This window comes from Callospermophilus lateralis, chromosome 1 (genome assembly GCF_048772815.1).
Source record: "Callospermophilus lateralis isolate mCalLat2 chromosome 1, mCalLat2.hap1, whole genome shotgun sequence".
In the NCBI taxonomy this organism is placed as follows: domain Eukaryota; kingdom Metazoa; phylum Chordata; class Mammalia; order Rodentia; family Sciuridae; genus Callospermophilus; species Callospermophilus lateralis.
Genome location: NC_135305.1, coordinates 145,125,902 through 145,146,754, shown reverse-complemented (window position 1 = coordinate 145,146,754; position 20,853 = coordinate 145,125,902). Strand labels below are relative to the sequence as shown.

General features: G+C 56.7%; 1 protein-coding gene and 1 non-coding gene across 2 annotated transcripts in view; one reads left to right on the top strand and one right to left on the bottom strand.

Moving 5' to 3' along the window:
* Fam222a (family with sequence similarity 222 member A) overlaps positions 1-14,279 on the top strand; it is a 47,805-nt gene extending 33,526 nt beyond the window's left edge. Inside the window, exon 3 of the mRNA XM_077105220.1 lies at positions 11,917-14,279. Within this exon, the coding sequence (XP_076961335.1) occupies positions 11,917-13,166 (1,250 nt within the window). The 3' untranslated portion in view covers positions 13,167-14,279. The remainder of the gene's footprint in view (positions 1-11,916) is intronic.
* On the bottom strand, positions 3,851-3,923 carry Trnaa-cgc (transfer RNA alanine (anticodon CGC)). Its single transcript has one exon. It is a non-coding gene; the product is annotated as a tRNA-Ala (tRNA).
* Positions 14,280-20,853: the final 6,574 nt, after the last annotated feature.

The following is a 20,853-nucleotide window of genomic DNA, read 5'->3' as shown; positions in this document are numbered from 1 at the left end:
AGGGAGGGAGGAAGGGAGAGACGCAAATTGAATCCAGCGCCCCGCTGCCGGTCAGTGCCTGGACACTGGGCGGAGGAGGCTCCTGCCCCTTTCTTCTGGGCATGACCCTGGGGTGGATGGAGACCTCTTGCCCTGGGCAGAACCAGGCAGGCAGGAAGGGCCAGCCCTGCCGCTTCCCACCAAGGGAGAACAGTCTACCAGGCCTTGGGCAGGTCGGTCGGCCTCCTGGGGCCTGTGTTCCCCCTTCAGAGGGTCAGGCCATCAGAGGGTCAGATAGGGTGAAGCAGACAAGCCACCCAGCTGTGCCCATCTGTGGTGACAATGGCTAAAGGTCAGCTGGAGAAGGGGGCACTCTGAGACCCCGTCCTCCTTTTCCTATAAAATGGGGATCAGAGCAGTGGACCACACAGAGCTCCCGAGGACCAGCTTCCAGGCATGCCCAGAGCATGGCGAACCAGACCCGGCCGCAGGTCACACCTCTGGGAGCTGAAGGTGCCTCATCTGTGTGGCCAGGAGCCTATTCCAGGTGACCAAAGAAAGTGACCTGGAGAAAAAGAAGGAAAAATTCAGAGACAGGGGAAGTCCCTTCCCTCCCTACCTCAGGCCTCACGCTCCTCCCAGCTGGCCAGAGGCCCGGGGTCCCAGGCAGGGTCTACCCACCCCTGGGACAGAAAATGATTGATTTCAGCTGCTTCAGAACTTCCCACTGATAAATATTTGGCTTTCTCATCGTGGTGTTAATACACAAACTGTGAGTCACCACTGCTGAAAGACAGGCTGCGCAGAGCCCCAGGGAGGCACAGGGGCCGTGGACGGGGATCCAGGGACTGGTCTCTTCCGCATCCAAGGGGGCTGGGGGTGGGGCAGCCGCCCAAGAGGCAGGTGGGAGCTTCCTCTGTCCTCTGCTGCACTCAGGCGGTGGTGCGGCCCTCCAGCCTCAGTTGCTCCTCAGTAGGTGGGGGGCGCACACCTGCCTCCCCCCGGTGACCCCCAGGGCACGGGCTTGCAGGCTGAGACAGGTCTAGGGGTCAAATCTTGGCTGTGCTGAATGGGCACCTGCATGGTCTTGGGCAGGTGAGCGGCTGGGCCTCAGTTTCCTCGGCCATGATGTGAGGACAGGCACGGAAAGGAGAGCCCGCGGGCAGCCAGCCCCAGTGCGTGTCTACCCACCCCCAGGGCTGGGAGCCCAGCCCAATGCCCGCACTCAACAGGGGGACGTGGGGCTCCCTGACCCATCTCTCATCCTCAGTGATTAGACCAAGGCCAGCTCATGCCCAGCGCCCACCCTCCCCTGACCCCTGCCCTACAGGCCCCCGAAGCCCCCAGCTGGAGCTACTGCCCAAGGGAACCAGAGCCCCTGAGCATCTGAGCAGGGCCAATGCTTCCAGCTACACTAATAAAATATGGAAGAAAGGGGGCCATTTGAATTCCAGTAAAATTCAGAACAAACCTTGGCCTCTGCAGCAGATTTGATGATGTAACTGCTACCAAGTGCAGCCCGAGGGCCCCACCCAGCCCCACTGCAGGAGGAGGGCCGAACCCCCACCTGTGACCTCACAACTGAAAATAAGCTCTGAGCCAAGCCCACCGAGAGGGCAGGCAGCCTCCCTCATCTGCCACAGTGTCGAGCCACATCCACTAACCAGTACACCTGAGCAGAGATCCACGTCACTGCCTGTCCACACCGCAGGAGTCCCAGCCAGCACAGCAAGACAGGAAAAGTGAATTAAAAGATGGAAGGATCAGCCGGGCAAGGTGGTGCACACCTGTCATCCCAGCAGCCTGGGAGGCTGAGGCAGGAGGATCGCCAATTCAAAGCCAGCCTCAGTAACAGTGAGGCCCTAAGCAACTCAGTGAGACCCTGTCTCTAAATAGGATACAAAATAGGGATCAGAAAACTATTTGCCTAGGGAACCCAAGAGAATGAGACTTCAGCCAGATCATGAGACCAACATACGAACACAATCGCACTGTACCACAGAGGTGGGCACACATTCCGTGCAGAGTACATACTTTCAGCCTTGCAGGGCATTTAGTCTCTGGTAGGATGTATTAAAGCTTTGGGGTCCAGCAGGAGACAGGCATAGACTCCATAAATGAACTGTGGGTGTGGCTGTGTTCTAATAAAACTTTATTGACACAAACTGGTTGCAGGCTGGAGTTGGAGTTTCTATTCTTTCCACCAAGTCATGCAATCTCTCCACTCTGAAATTCAGGAACATTTTCACAACCCCCAGAACTATTAAGTGGTCACTCCCCATTTCTCCCCAGCCCCCTCAGCCCCAGGCAACCTTTGAGTCTCTACAAAATTGTCTGTTCTGGACACTTCTACACTCATTCCTTTATCATTTCCAAAGTTCATCCACATCATGGTGTGTATCAGCTCGTCCTTCCTTCTTATTGATGAATAATTCTGTTATATGGTTATGCCATGTTTTATTTATCAGTTGATGGACTCTTTTGCTGTTTGTTTTACTTTCGTGGCTGTTGTGAATTACGCTGGGAACATTTGTGTACAGGTTTCCTATGGATGTATGTCTTCATTTATCTTGTGTATGTACCTAGGAGTGGATCCGCCAGCTCACGCGGTCACAGTTGACTTTCTGAGCAGGCGCCAGGTCTTCTCCAGAATGGCTGCCCCTTTGCCTTCCCAGCACAGGAGGAGCTGTTTCTGCACACCTTCACCCACACGCGGTATCCTCTGCCCTTTGTTTTATGCCATCTTAGTGGGTGTGAGGTGGCGTCTCAGTGTGGTTTGAATTCACGTTTCCCTAATGGCTGAGGAGGTTGAACCCAGGGGCACTCACTTGACCACGGAGCCGCATCCCCAGTCCTTTTTACTTCTTCATTCAGAGACAGAGTCTTGTGAAGTTGCTGAGGCTGGCCTTGAACTTGTGATCCTCCTGTCTCAGCCTCTTGAGTGGCTGGGATCACAGGTGTGGGCCACCATCCCTGACTGGTCGCCCCTTTTTAATTCAGGTCTCTTTCTTATCAGGTTATAGAAGGTCTTCATATCTTCTAGATACAAGTCCTAGATCACACACCTGATTCCTAAATATTCTCTCCCGTTCTGGGGTGATCTTCTGCATTTTCTTCGTGGTACCCTCCGAAGCACAAGTCTTTAATTTGGATGACGTTGAAATGTCACTGGTCACTTGGGTTTTTAGCATTTTATCTAAGAAGGCTTTGTATGATCCAAGGTCCTGAAGATGAACCCCAGTGGACCCCGTGTTTTCTCCCAAGAGTTTTCCAGGTTCAGATCCTCCCTTTAGGTCTTTGATAGACTTGGGGTTAACTTGTGGGTGTGGTGTAGGAAGGCAGCCCACTTCCTTCTGTTACGCGTGGACACAGTCGTCCCAGCACCCTTCCTAAACCTTGGCACACATCGCCGTGAGGGTGACGGTTTATTTCTGGGTTCTCTGTTCCAGTGTTCTCCGTTCCTGTCTCTATGTCTTGATGAGTGAGATTCTGCAGTCAGTTTGAAGGTGAGAAGGTGTGATTCCTCCGACTTTGTTGTGGGTCCCGTGAATTTTAGGATCAGTTTGTCGATTTCTGCTAAGAGGCCTGGTGAGGTTCAAAGAGGGGTTGCCCTGGGTCTGTAGATGAACCAAGCCTTCCAATTCACGTCGACAAGGCATCCTCCCACTTATTTAAGTTTTCAGATAACATCTTGCTCTTCTTTTGTTGAAATTCATTTGTACTTTATTATTTTTGATGCTATTGTAAATGAAATTGGTTCTTTCTTTTTTTTCTTTTTGGACTGGGGATCAAATTCAGGGCCCTGTGCATGCTGGGCAAGAGCTCTGCTACTGAGTCACAGCCCCAGCCCCGGGATTATTTCTTTTCTTTTTGGTGGTGCTGGGGATTGAACCCAGGGCCTTGTGCATGCGAGGCAAGCGCTCTACCGACTGAGCTACATCCCCAGCCCATTTCCTTAATTTCATTTTTTAATTGCTCGGTGCGAGTGTGTAGACGATGCAGTTCATCTTTGTGTCGTGACCTTGTGTCCTGCAGCCTCGTGGGACTTGTGTATTCGAATGGTGTTTGCACCTGTGGCTAGAGATGGCCTTCCTCCTTCCCTTCTCATAGGAGGGTCCTTCCTTGCTTTTCATCTGATCGCCCTGGCAACGGAAGCCCCCTGCGGCACACGTGGGACACCAGGTGTCTCTGTCTCCCTCCTCATTCCGGAGGCCACATTCAGACTTTGACCATTAGGTATGAAGTCGGCCGTGGGGTTCTCCCAGGGTGTCGGTGTCTGTGACTTGGAAGGATGTGGAGGGGGACATGCTTTTGCTGCCTCCACTGAAGTGACCGTGTGGTAGCTGCCCTTTATTTCTGTGGATCTGGTGTTACCTTCATTGATTTTTTGATGTTGAATCAACCTTACATTCCTGGGACAAGTCCCACTTGGTCACGGTGTGTAGTTCTTTCTATGTGACTGGATCTGGTTTGCTGGTACGTTGTGGATTTTTCTCTCTCACAACGCAGAGAGGTTTTATGTATATATACAGTTTTTTGTGGGGGGGAGAGGGCCTTCTGTTTGGGTATTAAGGTAGTAATGCTGGGTTCACAGGGTCACTTTAAGAGTGTTTCCTCTTCTCTTTGGGGGAAGAGTTTATAAAGAACTGGTGATAATTCTTCTTTAAACCCTTGATAGAATTCGCCAGCGAACCCATCCTGGCCGGGGCTTTGCGTGGTGGTGGGTAGTGTTTTGATTTCTAATTCATGCTCTTGCTATTAGGTCTGTTCTGATTTCCTGTCTCTCAAGTCAGCTTTGGTAGTTTAGGCCTAGGAATGTGTCCATTTCATCTAAGTTCCTGGTATAACATTTAAAATTGTGATAAAATAAGTCAGCAGAAGACGTAAATGGCATTTGTACAGAAAAATAAAAGTTTATTCAATGGTATTTTTAAAAGGCCTAAATAAACTTAGACGTGTGCCATGCTCAGGGACAGAGATCCAAGATAGAAAAATGTTCAATGTAACCCCTACATTTGTTATTGTTGTTGTTGTTTTGGTAACAGGAATTAAACCAGGGGCACTTACTCACTGAGCCACATTTCCAGCCTTTTTAGATTTTATTTAGAGACAGGGTCTTGATAAAGTTACTTAGGGCCTCACTAAGTTGCTGAGGCTGGCTTTGAACTCACAATCCTCCCGCCTCAGCCTCCTGAGCTGCTGGGATGACAGGTGTGCACCACGGCGCCCGGCCTCTGAGCCCTATGTCTTAGCTGTGCGTGTGTGTGTGTGTGTGTGTGTGTGTGTGACTTGAAAAGCTCACTCTGAAGTTGAGAAGGAAAGACCTAAAGTCCAGCGTGGCACTCTTGACAAGGTACGGGCTGGGTGTTGGGCTTTACTGCCGTGGCTGAAGGGGGGACAGAGCAGGACCCACAGCCACAGTGAGCTCCGTCTAGGAGTAAGTGGGCCCCACAGGTCACGGGAATGCACCCCAGTGCTGAGACAACTGGTTGTCCTTCGGGAATAAGTGACAGTGGAGCCTCCCTCGCACCGTACACACGCAGAAACCCCAGCCAGACAGCAGACCTCCCCCTTGTGGAAGGACAAGGGTGGAGAGTGTCATCCCCAGGGTGGGGCGTGCGTCCAAGAGGAGAGAGAGGCCACAACTAAAGGACGCGTCAGACCACATGAACACTCGAGAGAGGCCACACATCGAGAGGTGTCCACAACACTGCCACGGACTGCCTCCCGGGAAAGAGCCCCAGAAAGAGAAGGATGGACCCAGAGGTGGCTGGAGCCTGAGGCCGGGTGGGCGGGGAAGACAGAGGTGCCAGGCCCACACAGGCGTGGAGGGAGACGGGGTGACATATGGCCAAGGGGGCAGAGACCAGGCAGCATGGATCCCTGATCACTGGGAAAGGGGGAGGGGGATCTCCACAACCGAGCCCAGGCGAGGGCTGAAAGTCAGGCCAAGAAGGACAGGAGCACCCCCAGGCTCCCCTACAGGGTCCCTCGGCCACCCCAGGGCTCTGGCTGGCCTCGGGGTGAGGAGGCGTGTGTGGGTGTGAGCGGGTGTCTGGGCACCCCTGCAGCCTCTGTGTGTGCAGGGTCCCTGAATGTCCGGGCACATGTCTGGGCAGCGGCCTCTGCTGAGCACCTTCTGTATACCAGCCTTCTGACACACACGCTCATTCGATCTTCTCTCCTTCCCCAGGGGAGCAGAGGGCTGTGGTCACTTCCCAGAGGTCCCCTTCTGGTAACTGGAACACCTGGATTCAAACCAGGTCTGACCCTCAGACCACTACCCAGGTCAGAGGGCTGGGTGGGCAGTCCCTGGGACATCCAAGGGCTGAGGAGCCGCCCTGCCACTCCAGCAGCGGCCAGAGAACAGCTGCGTCTGCCCTGGCCAGGCAGCCCCCCTCCCCCTCCCGGGCGACCTCATTAGGGATTCTGCTGGTGCCACCAGCTAATTAGTGTCACATTAATTGAGCATTCAGGAGGCTGCCACCTCCAAGGGCGGAGTGTCACCACGAAGGGGAATGCAGATGTGGGGCCGCTTCTCCCTGGGGGCTGGGGCCAGGCCCTGTGCCCAGGGGCCCCTTCTGTCCTGAAGCCTGAGACACTCTCGCTCCCCCGTTTCAAATAACACCCCGTGTGTCTTGGCGAGCCTTCATGGAGGAGGCAACAGGTCTGAACACCTACTATGTGCCACACACACCTGTTATTGTCTCCTCCTGTGGGAAAGTGACAGGCAGCCCCGCTACACCCAAGGACCTGAGGTCACCCAGGGAACTGCTGCTCCGGGGTCACGCTCTGTGAGCCAGTGGGAGCCAGGGGGCCACAGAGCCATCCAAGAGGTGGCTCCGGAGCCTGCAGCTCGCCACTCCCAGTCCTGGGACCTTGGGCTAGGGACTTGTCCCCTCTGAGCCTCAGTCTGCTTCTCTGTCACTTGGGGCCAGCTCCAGAACGTGCCTCGCAGGGTCAAGAGGGCTGGACAGAGCACGCCTCTCCCTGGAGGGACAGACCCAGGTCCATGGCAGGTACCTCGGTCCCCAGGGGACAGCGGGGCCAGGAATGCTGCTTGCCCTTGGTGAGCAGGTTCAGCAGCCCTGTGACACAGCCACCCCTTCGTCCTTCTTGCAGATGAGGACTGGAGGCTCCCCTGCCCAAGGTGACCCAGAGCAAGTGGCAGAACCGTGACTGGACTCCAACGGAGCTCAGCTTCTCACCACCCACCCCCTCCCCCTCAGCCTCCAGCAGGCAGCCATGCAGCCAGCCCCCTCCCCTTCTCCCTGTGGCGACATTAAATCCCACTCAGAGGGCTGGTTTTAATTGGCTTAATATACTTGTTAATAACCGCGTCTATTTAACGCACCTGTAAAAGGCCCATAACATTAACTTAATGGCGGTGACGATCCGCGGCACTTCCAGCCAGCCTTTTACATTTCCTGACAAGCCCTTAATGGGGGCCTCGGTGGGCAGAGACGGTCGGGGCCTGGTTCACAGCCGGGCACCTTGGTTTCTGCACACCCCAGTCCTCGTTCTTTCTCTCTCCAAGTCACAGTGCGCCCTCCAGGGGCCTGAAGGGGAGGTGGCACCGAGGGAGGTCTGAGCCCCGCAGCCCAAGGTGGTGGTGGTGGTGGCTTCAGTAAAACCAACACCAGCAACACCCACGGTGCCCATGGGCCTAGGGACCAAGCCAGGCCAGCCCTTTACGCTCCCCAGGAAGCCCCCGCCCCCAGCAAGGTCAGCAGCAGCACTGACCCATTTTACACAAGAGAAAACTGAGGCTCAGAGAGGGGGCATTCACACGACCGAGGTCACACAGCAAGTGCGTAGCTGAGCTGGGATTTGAACCAGGTCTGTGACTAGAAGTCTGCATGCCACCCCACCCCTCAGGTGTCGTAAGGCCATCTGCCACAGCCTCTCCTCTGCCCTGGGCAGAAGGGGCAGCTGGAGTGGCCAGCAGGCTGCTCGATGCCAAGGGTTAAGGAGGATGTTTGGAAGAGGGCCAGATGCAGAGGTTAAGAGCATCCCCTCCCCCAGGACCCAGGGGGATGTCCCCCATCCTGAGTCAGTAGTGGTCATAGCTGGCCACTGGTGATGACAGAGAGGCAAAGATGAAATTCCCTTCCGCCTTGGGATGCTCTGCCGCTCCTCGGGTGGCCCCTGTTGGCCCGGGGGGCTGTTTCCTTCAAGTCCCGGTTCCACCTTGGAGAGGGAGGGAGGGAGACCAACGCCTCTCTCCACCCACCTGCCCCACCTGAGCCTGGGAAAGCTCACTCTGGTACCCATCCAGTCCCTGCTGCTAGCCGACTGGGGGGCCCCTCCCCCATCACCAGCCGGGTCCTGTGACCTGGCTCTTCCCCAGCCCGGGCTCCTCCATGGGGTCCACGCCCAGGTCCCCACAGTGCCCCGAGGTCCCCACACCTCTAGTCTGCCTCCAGCCGTCACCCCAGTCGCATGGGCTTTACAGCGGGCTGTGGAAGTCACGTCACTTCTAGGCTCTTCAGTGGAATCCAGTGGCCCCGCCAGTTCACGATCAAGTCAGAGGGCCAGGCTCCGCTCTGCGGGAGTCACATCAGTCACTCGTCCTTCCTGCTCGGTCCGTTGGCGGGATGGATGCTGTCCCCCACCCCCAGATGCCAGCTCCACCAGGCAGGGGGGTTTCATCGGCTTTGATGGGTGCTGGTCCCCGAGGCCCAGTATGCTGCCCGCATGCAGGGGGAGCAGGAGATGGCAGGTGGGGCCTGGGGGACAGCTGCTGGGGCACAGGGAGCGGCGGGATGGTGTACCTGGTCGTGGCCTCGCCATTCGTTCACCGTGGTGTCCTTGAGCATCTGCTTCTTCCTGGGAGCACTGGGGACTCAGCGGTGCACAGCAAGCCAGCACAGGAGTCTGGAGGGTGTGGGGGACCGCTGGGGTCTGTCCAGGCAGGACTCTGCTCCAGGCCGCCAGCGGGGCGGGGCAGGGCAGGGCAGGGGCCTGGGCAGCAGTGACAGCTGCCTGACTGGGGGGCTTCCAGCGGGTCACCTTCCTGCCTCCGCCAGCCCCTGGGCTGACTCTGGTCCTTTTAATTCCGTTGAAGAGTGAGGCTCAGGAGTCACCCGGCTCTCCGTGGGCCCTGCCTGGGTTGGGCAGGGTGACTGTGGCCCAGAGGACATGGGTCCCAGCTCCGCTCTGCTGGCTGTGTGGGAAACCTGGTGTCCTTGGCTCATCTGTAAAGTGGAGACCCTGGGTGTCATCTCTTCTGTGTGGCAGGTGACTCCAGAGCTCGGAGGCTTAAAACGGCAGCCATCCTCTGCTCTCTCCCTTGCCTTGAGTGGCTTGGCGTCTCTCAGGAGGGTACGGTCAGCACGTCACCCAGCGCTGCCCTCTGACCTGGAGACCAGAGGCCTCCACTCATCTCCCTGTGGGCCTTCCCCTAAGCAAGTGATGCAGGCAGAGCCACAGGCAGCCACGACATCTCTTGTGACCAAGCCCCGGCAGCCACACGCCCCCATCCTCCGTGTTCCGGCCACACGGTTCACCAGCCCTGCTTGGCGTGGGTCCGGGGTGCCACACGAGCGCGTGAATTCAGGGGTCAGAATCACTGGGCAGTGGTGGGTCTCGGGGGTCAGTTCCCGAATGCCAGGACCTGTTTCCTATCTGTGACCCCCCAGAGCTGCCAAGTCCTCCAAACAAGAGCCACCAAGAAGAGTCCTGGGCACAGAGGCTGGCATCTGTACGTGCCTGCCAAATGGCACCATGTCCTGGCACCACGGTCATCTCCCACAGGAGCCAGAGGGTCCGCACCCCCCTGCAGGAGCCCAGCTGGGCAGGTGGGCAGGATGTCCCTTCCTTGAATGAGTGGAGGCCGGGAACACTGGTCGCTTCCTTCCCCCTTCTTAAGGTCTTAAACACCTAATTTATTCCATCCATTAGATAGATTTTGTAGATTTAATCATTTTCACAGTTGGTGGCTCATTGGATACTCAAGATAAACTCCAAATGGAAGTATAATGGTGAGGACAAATGAGTTTTCACACCACAACAGCAGAAACTTGCTTGGGAAGAGACTTTAAGAGGAACGAAAATACATACAGATATAATTTTTTCCCCGGCAGCTGGTTTTGCTGACTCTAGTCGGGTTACCACAGCTAATTTCACCAGTTTTGTTCATCTGTAAAATTGCATAAAAGTGACATTTTTGTGCTCATTATAGCAACTGCTGATTTATGGCTGGCAAATGAAGAACGGGTCCCTTTTTTGAGGGACTCTCCGAGCGGCGCTAAGTGTCCATGAAATTGCTTGTATAATGTAGTTTAAATCCAATCTCGGAGAAAGATTCCCCCGTTGGCCAAAGTGACATTTCCATTCTCCACACTGAGTTTATTTGAGGCCACTTAGGAGGGGGCTGCCCCAGGCAGGGTCGGGATGGGGACCCACCGTGGGCTCACCTGCCCTGCCCGGGTTAGGACAGAAGGACACGGCCCCAGCCCCTGCGCGGTGTGTGATGCCACTTCCTTCCCTTCCTGCTGCCGGACTCCGCCCATGGCTGCCCGCTGCCCCCAGGCAGGGCTTCTCCATCCCGCTCCCACTGACATTTGGAGCTCGGGGGTCCTGGTGTGTGTGGGGGGGTCTGTGCTGTGCATTGTGGGACATGTGTCTACCCACCAGACGCCAGCAGCACCTCCACCCCCTGCTGTGACAACCAGACACCTCTCCAGATGTCACCAGTGTACCCCTGCAGCGAGACCCACTGCCCCCTGTGAGAGCCCCTCCCTGGCACCTCTCCGTCCCTCCTCCCACACAAGCCTTCTCTGGCCTTTGCGCTCATCCTAGGTTACTTACGGTACCCACCCGGGATGTCCTCCCTCGCCTCTGGACCTCTGCCCTGCCATGTCCACCCCCCCATCTCCATCCCCTCCCTCCTCACCCCTGCCACTGTGGCTTCAGCCCTTCACTGGGATGCCATTCCCTCTGGAGAGCTGCCTGCCCCCCTGGCTGGGTCCACTCCCTTAGCCCATGCGCCTCCAGGGCCAGCATTTCACTCAGATCAACTGGGAGCCGGCAAGCAGGGGAGGCTCCGGGAGGACCAGTGAGGAGGCCGGCAGTGGCAGGGTCTGCAGCAACAGCCCCGCCTGCGCCACCTGGAAGGGCAGCACGAGCCCCTTGCTCTGCAGAGGGGTATTAACAGCACCAGGTTCCGCTAAAACTGCCCCCTCACAGGTAGCCTTAACAGTAGCATTGCACTATCTTACAGATGAGGAAACCAAGGTCCAGAGTGGTGACCTCATTCCTCCAGGTCACCATGCAGACCCATTCCACAGGCGGGGAAACTGAGGCTCGGCTGGGTAGCCAGCTTGCCCAGGGCCACACAGTCCCATCCAACCCCAGAGCCCAGGGTCTTTCCATCTCATGCAGCCCCTGTCCCTACTACCTCGGCCCTGGGAGGCTGTGAGCTGCACTCAGAGATGTCTCGGGACCCAGAAGGGGCTGTAGAGGGGTGGGGAGCTCCACCCATCATGACCCGCTCCCCTGGGGCAGGGCCAGTTGTGCCCACCCACTGCTAATAGCAGTGAAGGAGTGACGGGGCCCAGATGAATCTCACCAACAGCGTTAAGTGACACAGGCACTAGACACCAGCGACACCAGGTGCAGTGTGGGGCTCCAACTCATCATAGACGGAAACCAGAAAAGAGCAGCCTGTCCTGTTAGGGCTCAGGAAGACTTGGGTGTGGCTGGGGACTTCAGGGGACGCAGGAATCTCTGGGATCCTGGCAGTGCCACCTGTCACCTGGGTGTGCTCCATTTGTGACAGTCCGCCAAGCCCATGAGGCCTGCACTTTCGGTACATCACAGCTTTAATTTTGGAAGGAGTGAACAGACAGGGCAAGGGGGCTGGGCGGCCCCTGGCTGTCGTGGGCAGCAGGAGGGTGCAGTCTCTGGGCCTCACCTGTGCCTTTGTCCCCGCAGGTGAGACGGTGGCCAGCTCCATGCATTCCTCCCGCTACCCGAGCCCGGCCGAGCTGGACGCCTACGCCGAGAAGGTGGCCAACAGCCCGCTGTCCATCAAGATCTTCCCCACCAACATCCGGGTGCCGCAGCACAAGCACCTCAGCCGCACGGTCAACGGCTACGACACCAGCGGCCAGCGCTACAGCCCCTACCCACCGCACAGCAGCGGCTACCAGGGCCTGCTGGCCATCGTCAAGGCCGCCGTGTCCTCCTCCAGCGGGGCCGCACCCGCCGGGCCGGCCAAGGGCGTGCTCAAGAGCGCAGAAGGCAAGCGGACCAAGCTGTCGCCTGCCACCGTGCAGGTGGGCATTGCGCCCTACCCAGCCCCCAGCACTCTGGGGCCCCTCGCCTACCCCAAGCCCCCCGAGGCGCCTGCCCCGCCACCCAGCCTGCCCGCAGCGGCCACCACGGCCTCGGTGATCCCCCTGCCCGGCCGCGGGCTGCCCCTGCCGCCCTCCAACCTGCCCTCCATCCACAGCATCCTCTACCAGCTCAACCAGCAGTGCCAGGCCCCCGGCGCTGCACCCGCCGCCTGTCAGGGTGTGGCCGTCCCCCACCCGAGCCCGGCCAAGCACGGCCCGGTGCCCAGCTTCCCCAGCATGGCCTACTCGGCCACCGCGGGGCTGCCCGACTGCCGCAAGGGCGCCGAGCTGGGCCCGGGAGCCACGCCGGCCCTGACCTTGGCGGGGGCCACCAAGCCCGCAGGCTACGCCGACGGCGGCCTGGACTACCTGCTGTGGCCCCAGAAGCCGCCCCCGCCGCCGCAGCCCCTGCGCGCCTACAGCAGCAGCAGCGCGGCGGCCAGCAAGTCCCCCGAGGCGTGCGGCGGGCGGGCCTACGAGGGGCTGCCCGCCGGCTTCGCCGTGGGCCAGTACTTTGCCGCCCCCTGGAACAGCGTGCTGGTGACCCCCACCAGCGACTGCTACAACCCGGCGGCCGCCGCGGCGGTGGCGGTGACTGAGCTGGGGCCCGGGACGGCGCGCGAGCTGGCGGGGCCCGCGGCCGACGGCCTCTCGGGCCTGCCCAGCAAGAGCGTGTGCAACACGTCGGTGCTGAGCAGCAGCCTGCAGTCCCTGGAGTACCTCATCAACGACATCCGGCCGCCCTGCATCAAGGAGCAGATGCTGGGCAAGGGCTACGAGACGGTGGCCGTGCCCCGGCTGCTCGACCACCAGCACGCCCACATCCGCCTGCCCGTCTACAGATAAGGCCGCCCGGCGCATGCGCGGACTGACGGACGGACGGGGCGGGACGCAGGCTGCAGTCGGGTCAGGGGCGGGGTCAGGAGCCGGCCCTGCGCCCGCAGAGTCCGCAGGGAAGCCCGGCCCGCTGCTGCCTCGGTGCCGCGCACCCGGAGAGGCAGGATGACCTCGGAGGCCCCACCCCATCGGCCACCCCAGGACACGGGGAGGGGCCGGGGATGGCCGGGGATGTCCATGCCTCCCTCCACCCAGGCCGGCAGAGGCAGGGGGAGAGAAGCCACCTCCACGCAGGAATGGCTCTTTCTGGGTCTCTAGAAGAGGGGCTCAGACGACCAGGGTGGGGTGCAGGAGGAAATGGGGTGCTCCAGAGTCTCTTCCCACAGTCTCCTGGAAAAAGGAGCAAAGGGGGGCTTTAGGAAGTCATGGGATCCAAAGGGTCCCCCTGCCACTTGATCCAGGTGAAGACCACTCCCACCCCAGAGTCCCACCTCAGTCCCTCCTCCCTCAGACTCCCCCCCCCCCGATTTCTTCTTAATAGAATTGCAGCCCCCCCCCCCCCCCCCCCGACACACACACCATTCTCTGTACCCTGGACCGACATCTACCCCCTTCCCTCCAATACATCTTATAGGGCTGCTGGGCACAGTTGTGCAAGCTGAGCACTGCACAGGGGACCTCCTTCGAGGACACCACCTGCATCTTAGATTTGTATATTTATCACAGTTTTCTGCATCCTGAGGAAGAGGCACCATGGGGGCTGGCGAGAGGGACCCCACTTACCTTCTTTGGAGGGGAGTTTCCCGGGAACCAGCGAGGGGGCAGCCTACTGATTGTATTTGGGAGAGCCCATCCAACTCCTTTCTGGCAGACTGGCCTCCAGGGCCTGGCCCCCTCAATCATGGGGGGAAGGGGGGCAGGGGTCCCCAGTAAGTCCCCAAGGCCTGAAGTCCCACACGTCTCAGCCCTCCTGGCGCTCGGCCCGGTACTGTATCTCTCCAAGGCCTGTTCAAGCACTAAGTGCATTTACGAATCTCTGAGAATGTTTTTTTTTTATACTAAAATTGACCATTATATTCTACTGTGAGAAGTGCGCTCCGCACTATATTGTTTTAAAAATGAAGAGAAAGAAAAAAAAAAGAGGAAAACGCAGAGTGGTGTCTGCGCCGTCCGCTTGCTTTGGAGCTCTGGGTTGTGCTGGCTCTTTCTTCCTGCCCTTGGGGATGAAGGGGGCTGTGTCCTCCCTGGGGAACAGCCCAGGGAACTCCTGCCATGCCTGGAGCTGGTTTGGGGAGCCTCAAAACCACCTTGCAAGCCGGGAGGTGTCTGAGAGTGAGAAGCTGAGGCTCAGAGACATGCAGTGATCTGCCCAAGGTCACACAGCAAGTCTGCACGTCTTGCTTCTGCTTCCCCAGGCTCTTCTCCCCTGGGCTTAGCAGCCCAACATCTGGGCCAGGAAAACTCAGAACCTCCCCCAGTCTGAAGCCAGGCATCCCTCTTCTGTGTGGGGCCCTGTGGCCAACTAGTAAGTTCAATGCAGAGGAGGGAGCGTCCACCTCCCCAAGACCAGGCCCCCAAGTCTGGCAGCACAAGGAGCCAGTCCCCAGGAGGGTACTGGGCTCCAGACACCGGGTTCTCCAGCAGCTGCCCAGCCTCCGTGGAGGGGGAAACAGAGGCTTTGGGAGGAAGCAGCTGCTTTGGGTAAGACCCAGGCCCTTGGAAGCCGGTCAGTGAGGCAGCCCAGCACCCAGCCAAGAGGCAGAGCTGGGGGGGCCTGGGAAGGAGCATGATAGTGCATGATTAGCCTCGGCCCCGGATGCCAAAGGACTTTAGAGCCACTCATTTGTATCTCACAACCACCCTTGACATCGCACCCATTTACACATGGGACACAGAGGACCTGTGGCCACCATCAGGGCCAGCCCAGTGCCAGCTTGTTCTCTGGTTCACCCAGAACCCACCCATCCCGGGCCCACCTGGAGAAGGGCAGAGGCAAGACCGCAGCTGAGCTCATGGCCAGGTCCCTTGCATCCGAAGGTCTGGGCAGCCCACCCACTTACATCTTGGAAAACCTCCTGGCCTTGCCAGGGTCTGTACCTGCCCCGACATGGACTCCCTGGGTGCCTCAGTCTCCCCATCTGAACCCTCTGGCACGGGTGCTGTTCCAGCATGTCTAGTCCTGCCCGGTATTTCTACAGTCCCTGGGGATTAGAGGGCAGGACGTTGTTGCTGTCACCAGCACAGCCCACGGCTCGTGCAAACAGCCGGGGCACCGGGCTCAGAGCTGAACAGCACCTAATCCTCTCAGTCACTCAGCACGGCATGCTGCACGGTCGTGCTTTACACGCGAGGTCCCGAGGGCTGGAGAGGGGCCGTCACTTTGTCCAGCTGAGGGCAAGGACGGAGAAGCAGCTGGCAGAGGACACAGGCCTGTCCAGTTCCCAGCCTGAGCTCTCGATTGCCACGCTCTGCAGACGACGTAAATTCCCAGCCCCTGCCCGTGGCCGGTTCAGCTCCAGAAGCCAGGCCCATGGGTCCGCAGCCCGGGCACCCCAACATCAGGCTGATGAAGGGGCTCCCTGGCCCAACCCTCCTACGGAGCCGCACCCTTCTGTGTCAACCCCCACGTCCTCCTCCCCAGGGAACCCTCCTGGGCTCACAGCCTCGGTAGCCAGGGGTGCCCGCACCTAACGTCACTATTCCTAACATGTCCCAACTCGGCCACCAGGAGATGGCCCGGTCTTCTGGCAATCAGAGCTGCCCCAGAGCAGAGGGGGCCCCAGGAGCAGATGGCAGTGGAGGGACCTGAGTCAGCAGGCACCCACTTTTCCAGGGTGGCTCCCTGTTTTCTGGACTCGGATCCATGTCTTAGACCTGTCCCCCAGGAAGCCAGGACAAGTTCAGACTCCCGAACTTGACCTCCAAAAAGCAAGACCTTGAACTAGCGCCGTTTGGCCTCAACTCCAAGCCGGAGACCCAGGAGCTCCCGTGAGGTCCCACGGGGCTGCGTGGCCTCTGAGCCGCCAGGAGCTCTCCGAGGGGCGTGGCCCGCTCCCAGGGGCGTGGCCCGCTCCGGCCCGACCCCTGGAAGGTGAGGCTACAGCAGGTGATTTTCTCTTTAAATCGCCACATCACCAGCTTACCAGAGTGGCAGCGGGGTGGGGGGAGGCAACAAAACTGTCCTCGGCATCCCGCCACCACCACACGTGACCCTGGATAACTTGGGGGACCTCTTAGAGCCTCAATTTCTAGATCTATCAGAGGCAGAGGTGGCCCCTGAATTAGTACAGTGAGAAGGGTCTCCCCAAGGGCACTGGGGCTGAGTGGCCAGACCGAGCTAGTCTGCCCCCGTGAGCAATGTGGCTTGGGCGAAGTGATGGGGACCCTAGCCACCTCTTTGTCAACTGCAACCTGAGGCTGATCAACACATGAACCCAACCCACCATGGCTACAATATCTTTTTTTTTTTTTTTGTACTGAGGATTGAACCCAGGGTGCTCTACCACTGAGCCACACCCCCAGCCCTTTTTATTTCAAGTCAGGGTCTCACTACTTTGCTGAGGCTGGCCTTGAACTTGCCATCCTCCTGCTTCAGCCTCCCGAGTAGCTGCAATTACAGGTGTGAGCCACCAGGGGGAACCTGACAACCTTACAATTTTTGGACTTTACAGGGGTGCAAGAGCCGCAGGCGTTCAGTGGAAACTACTTTGAATTCTGACTCTCCTCCCCCAGTAGACTTGAGGAAACGGAGTTCCTTCTCTTCGGGACTCAGTTTCCCCAGTTGCAAGGATGGGGTTTATTTCTGGGACTGCCACATCCTAACTGGTCTTCATCCACCACCTTAAGGGAGGCACCAAGCAGGGGAAGACCCTCGGGGAGAGTGAGGAAACCCACCATTGAGAAGTGGGGGGTGAATACCCCTATTTTGAAAAAGAAAAAAAAACTGAGGTTCAGAGAGAGGAGGCAACTTGTCCAAGGACACACAGCAGTTTGATCCTCCAGAGGCGAGTTTAGGCCACCTTCTGTCCTTCTTGGGGATGGGGGTATTTCCTGGGTCTCACAGACTCAGCTCACCTAAGAAGGAGCTCAGGAAGCTTCTTTCTGACGAGGTCCCCAAGTTCCAAGTTCCCCTCAGGTCTCTTCTGCCGAGGCCCCCAGGTGTGACCGCAGCGACCCCTGGTGGCCAATCTCCAGATCTCAGCAGCCCCGCCCGATGGCGGAAGGGCAGATCCGTGGGAGTGCGGGTGCCTTTGCACGTGGTGCTGAGAGCAAGCAAGACCCTCTGACCTCACGATCCGACCCCTGCTCCCCCACTAAGGACCTCAGGGTGCTGAGAGCTGTGCTCTGGGTTGAGTCCCAGCTCCACCCACCCTAACACAAGGCCCTCTGTAGAGAAATGGCAAGTGGACACGTTTGGAGAGGCCATCGACACTCAAAAACAATCCTACCACCCCCAGAAAATTCATATTAAGGCACTCTCGGTGCATATCAGGCCTCACTTTCTTCAACTGTAAAATGGAGGTAAAAATTCTGAGCTTGCATCTGTATGATTTTAGCTAATAGAAAGTCCTGATTCAATTTATTCTCTCAAGTAATCATAAGAAGATATAAAGTCAGGTGGCCAAAAGATGGCTAAATTCAGGAGCTCATTAATGTCATCAAGGGCCCAAGTTCTTTTCATTCTTCTGTTTTGCGGATCCTCCTCATGGCCACAACATAACTGCTGCAGTTCCAGGCATCACATCACATCAGACCTGACAATTTCGAGGAAAGAAAACAAGTTTCTTTTCCTTTATTCTTTGACTTTCCCAGAGTTTCCCCTCTCCTAGTAGACGTGTCCTCTTCTCTCATGGATCAGAACTGAGACATGAATGCCAGCACCAAGCACAGCACCTAACACAAGGCAGGTGCCTGATCGGGGTTCATCGGCTTCCTCCTTTCTGAGATTCCCTTGAGAATACAACACCTCCTGGGCTGGAGCTCCCTGGTCGGGGGGGGGGGGGTCCCCACTGCCCACGCCTCTCCCATCCCATCCTGTGCTCCATCACCACCCTCGTTTTTTGTCTCTATCTCAAAATCCTGGGATGAGCCTTTGTTCTCCATTGTCCCCAGTGACCTTGGATTCCTAAAAACCAAAGGCAGGAGGCGTTGGGTTCACACAGAAATTCTTCTGCCAAGAAGCCAAACGTTAATCACAGCCTGAACAGAATGATCCCCGTACCCCGGGAATCTGGGCGAGGCGTGGGGACTGACTGCCCACCGCACAGGACCACATCCAGGAACGTCAGAGGCACCGCTCAGCGTGGCTGTTCATCATCACGGCTTTTGATCAAATAAAAAAAAAAAAATCCGCAGCATTCCTCTAACACAATCCTAACAGCAGCGAGTCAACAGAGGGCGCGTGAGGAGGAACGCTTGGCAGCATGACCTGGGAATCCCCGAGTCTGTCTCTCCGGATGGGACCCCTTTGTTTTTGACTCGGGCACCACTGATGATCTCCCAGGGTGCTTTAAACTCAGGAGGGAAAAACCCTCCTGTCAAGCCCGACACACAAGTGCCTCATCATTATCAGACACACCCACGCGCACTTAATGAGAGACCCTTGTGGACGGCAGCCAGGGGCGCATTCAAAGGCAAAGGGCACAGAAGACAAGCTGGCAGGGACTTGGGAAAGGTGGCAGGTGACAGCCAGGGTCTTGGCCACAGAAGTGACGGGGCCGTCACCTGTCACCCCTCACCTCCCCAGCGTGCCTGGGCTCGAATCCCGCCAGTGTCGATTACCAGTGGGATGTCCCTGCTCTGCTGGGGCGGGGGAGGCAGGCATGTCCACTAACATCCCAACAGTCACACAGGTCACATGATCAAGCGCAGGGGCGGGAGACTAGGCTGTGACCCAGCCAGAGGGCAGCACCAAGGTGGGACTTTTAGGGGTGGGAGTGAAAAGAGGAGTGGGAGACTGGGGCTGCTGATGCCACCTAGAGCGGTTAGTACCATTTCGACTTTCCCTAGGGAGCCTCGTCCGGCTGCTTTCTGTGCCTGCAGGATACGAAAAGCCAGTTCCACCCCAGCTCTAGAGGTGACCAAGTAACTCAAGTCTGACCAGACAAAATTCTGCTTCCCGGGAAACAGTGACTGGTTCAGAATAGACACGTGGGTGAGGGATGTGGCTGGCAAGCACTCTCGAAACAGAGTCCAGTCCTCAGCACCCACACATACACACAAAAAGTAAACACGGGACCCCAGCGGGTCTGGTAAGAGGCAGAGAACAAAGCTGACCAAGGAAGAAATAGACACAGGTGATAAATTAGTCCTGATGACCTCATTCAAGCCCCTAGATCCAGCCCTACCTGAAGCTACACATGCCTTGATGCTAATTTGTATTCAGATTCCTTGTCAAATGCAAAAACAAAACAAACAAAGTGACTGACTAATGCCTGTGGGCAGGGATAGAGACTGTATTAAGAGTTCCAACTTTATAGTGTCACTCTGGCTTAAATGAGCTTATATATGTAGAAGCACTAAGGTCAAGCCTGAGACACCTGAGGAGTTCATACAGTGCAAGTGGGTTTTTATCAGCTATTAGAAAATACATGAGTGAGCAATTAAGAAGGGGACAATGGGGAGGAGTCATGGAGGAGGAGAGGAGTCCACACCTGGACTCAAATCTGCATTTACCCTGAATGGGTCATTGCACCTCTCTGTGACTTGTTCATAAAGGGAATGAAACCTCTTATTCCCTACCTGCCAGGATTATTCAAAAGACTGACTGAATGAGGCGTAGTGGCACACGCCTGTCATCCCAGTGGCTTGGGAGGCTGAGGCAGGAGGATAGTCAGTTCAAAGCCAGCCTCAGCAAAAGTGAGGCCCTAAGCAACTCAGTGAGACCTGTCTCTAAAGAAAATACAAAATAGGGCTGGGGGTGGGGCTCAGTGTGTGAGTGCCCCTGAATTCAATCCCTGGGACCCCTCCCCATTAAACACAAAACTTTCCTTGAGGGCACTACTTAATCTCGAGAAACAGAGCTTGCATCAAACAGCTCTTATAACTGAAAAGAAAAAGAAATTCAAATGTTTTAAACCACTCTGTTCTTCCAGAAGTTCAAAGCCAAAAGATCTTTCACTATTTAAAACAGAGATTATTTAAAGAAAATTTAAAATAAAACCCAGAAGCACCAAACTGAGACCTTGACATAATCAGGAGACACGGATAATTGAAAAAAAAAATAGGTTTTTAAAATGCAATTTTGGAACAATGTGTCACCTGAAGATATTTTGGCATATAACCAGTACATGTCTACAATGGGAAAGGGCATTTTAAAGATCTTACTGGACTTAAATCTCAAAGACTTGAAAACTTTTAAATTCTCTTAAAAGCTATTGAGTCATAGATAATTAAAACTAAAATCCTCAAATTTTTTTAATTTGAAAAAAGTTGATATATGGCTAAAAGTGCATTCATAGGAAAATTCATAGCCCAAATTATTTCACTGTAAAAGCACAAATTTTGCACTGAAGAAGTCACTGTATCTCGGGGTTGGGAGGCCTTTTGACCCTGTGGGTAGGCCCAGGTCATGGGCCCCTAAAAAAGTAACCTATTGATGGCTCCACAGTGAGCCTCAGACCTTCTTGGTGACAGTGAGGGCAGACACTGTTGGTTGGCCAGGCAATCTGGGCATTGTCCTGCATCACAGAGCTCA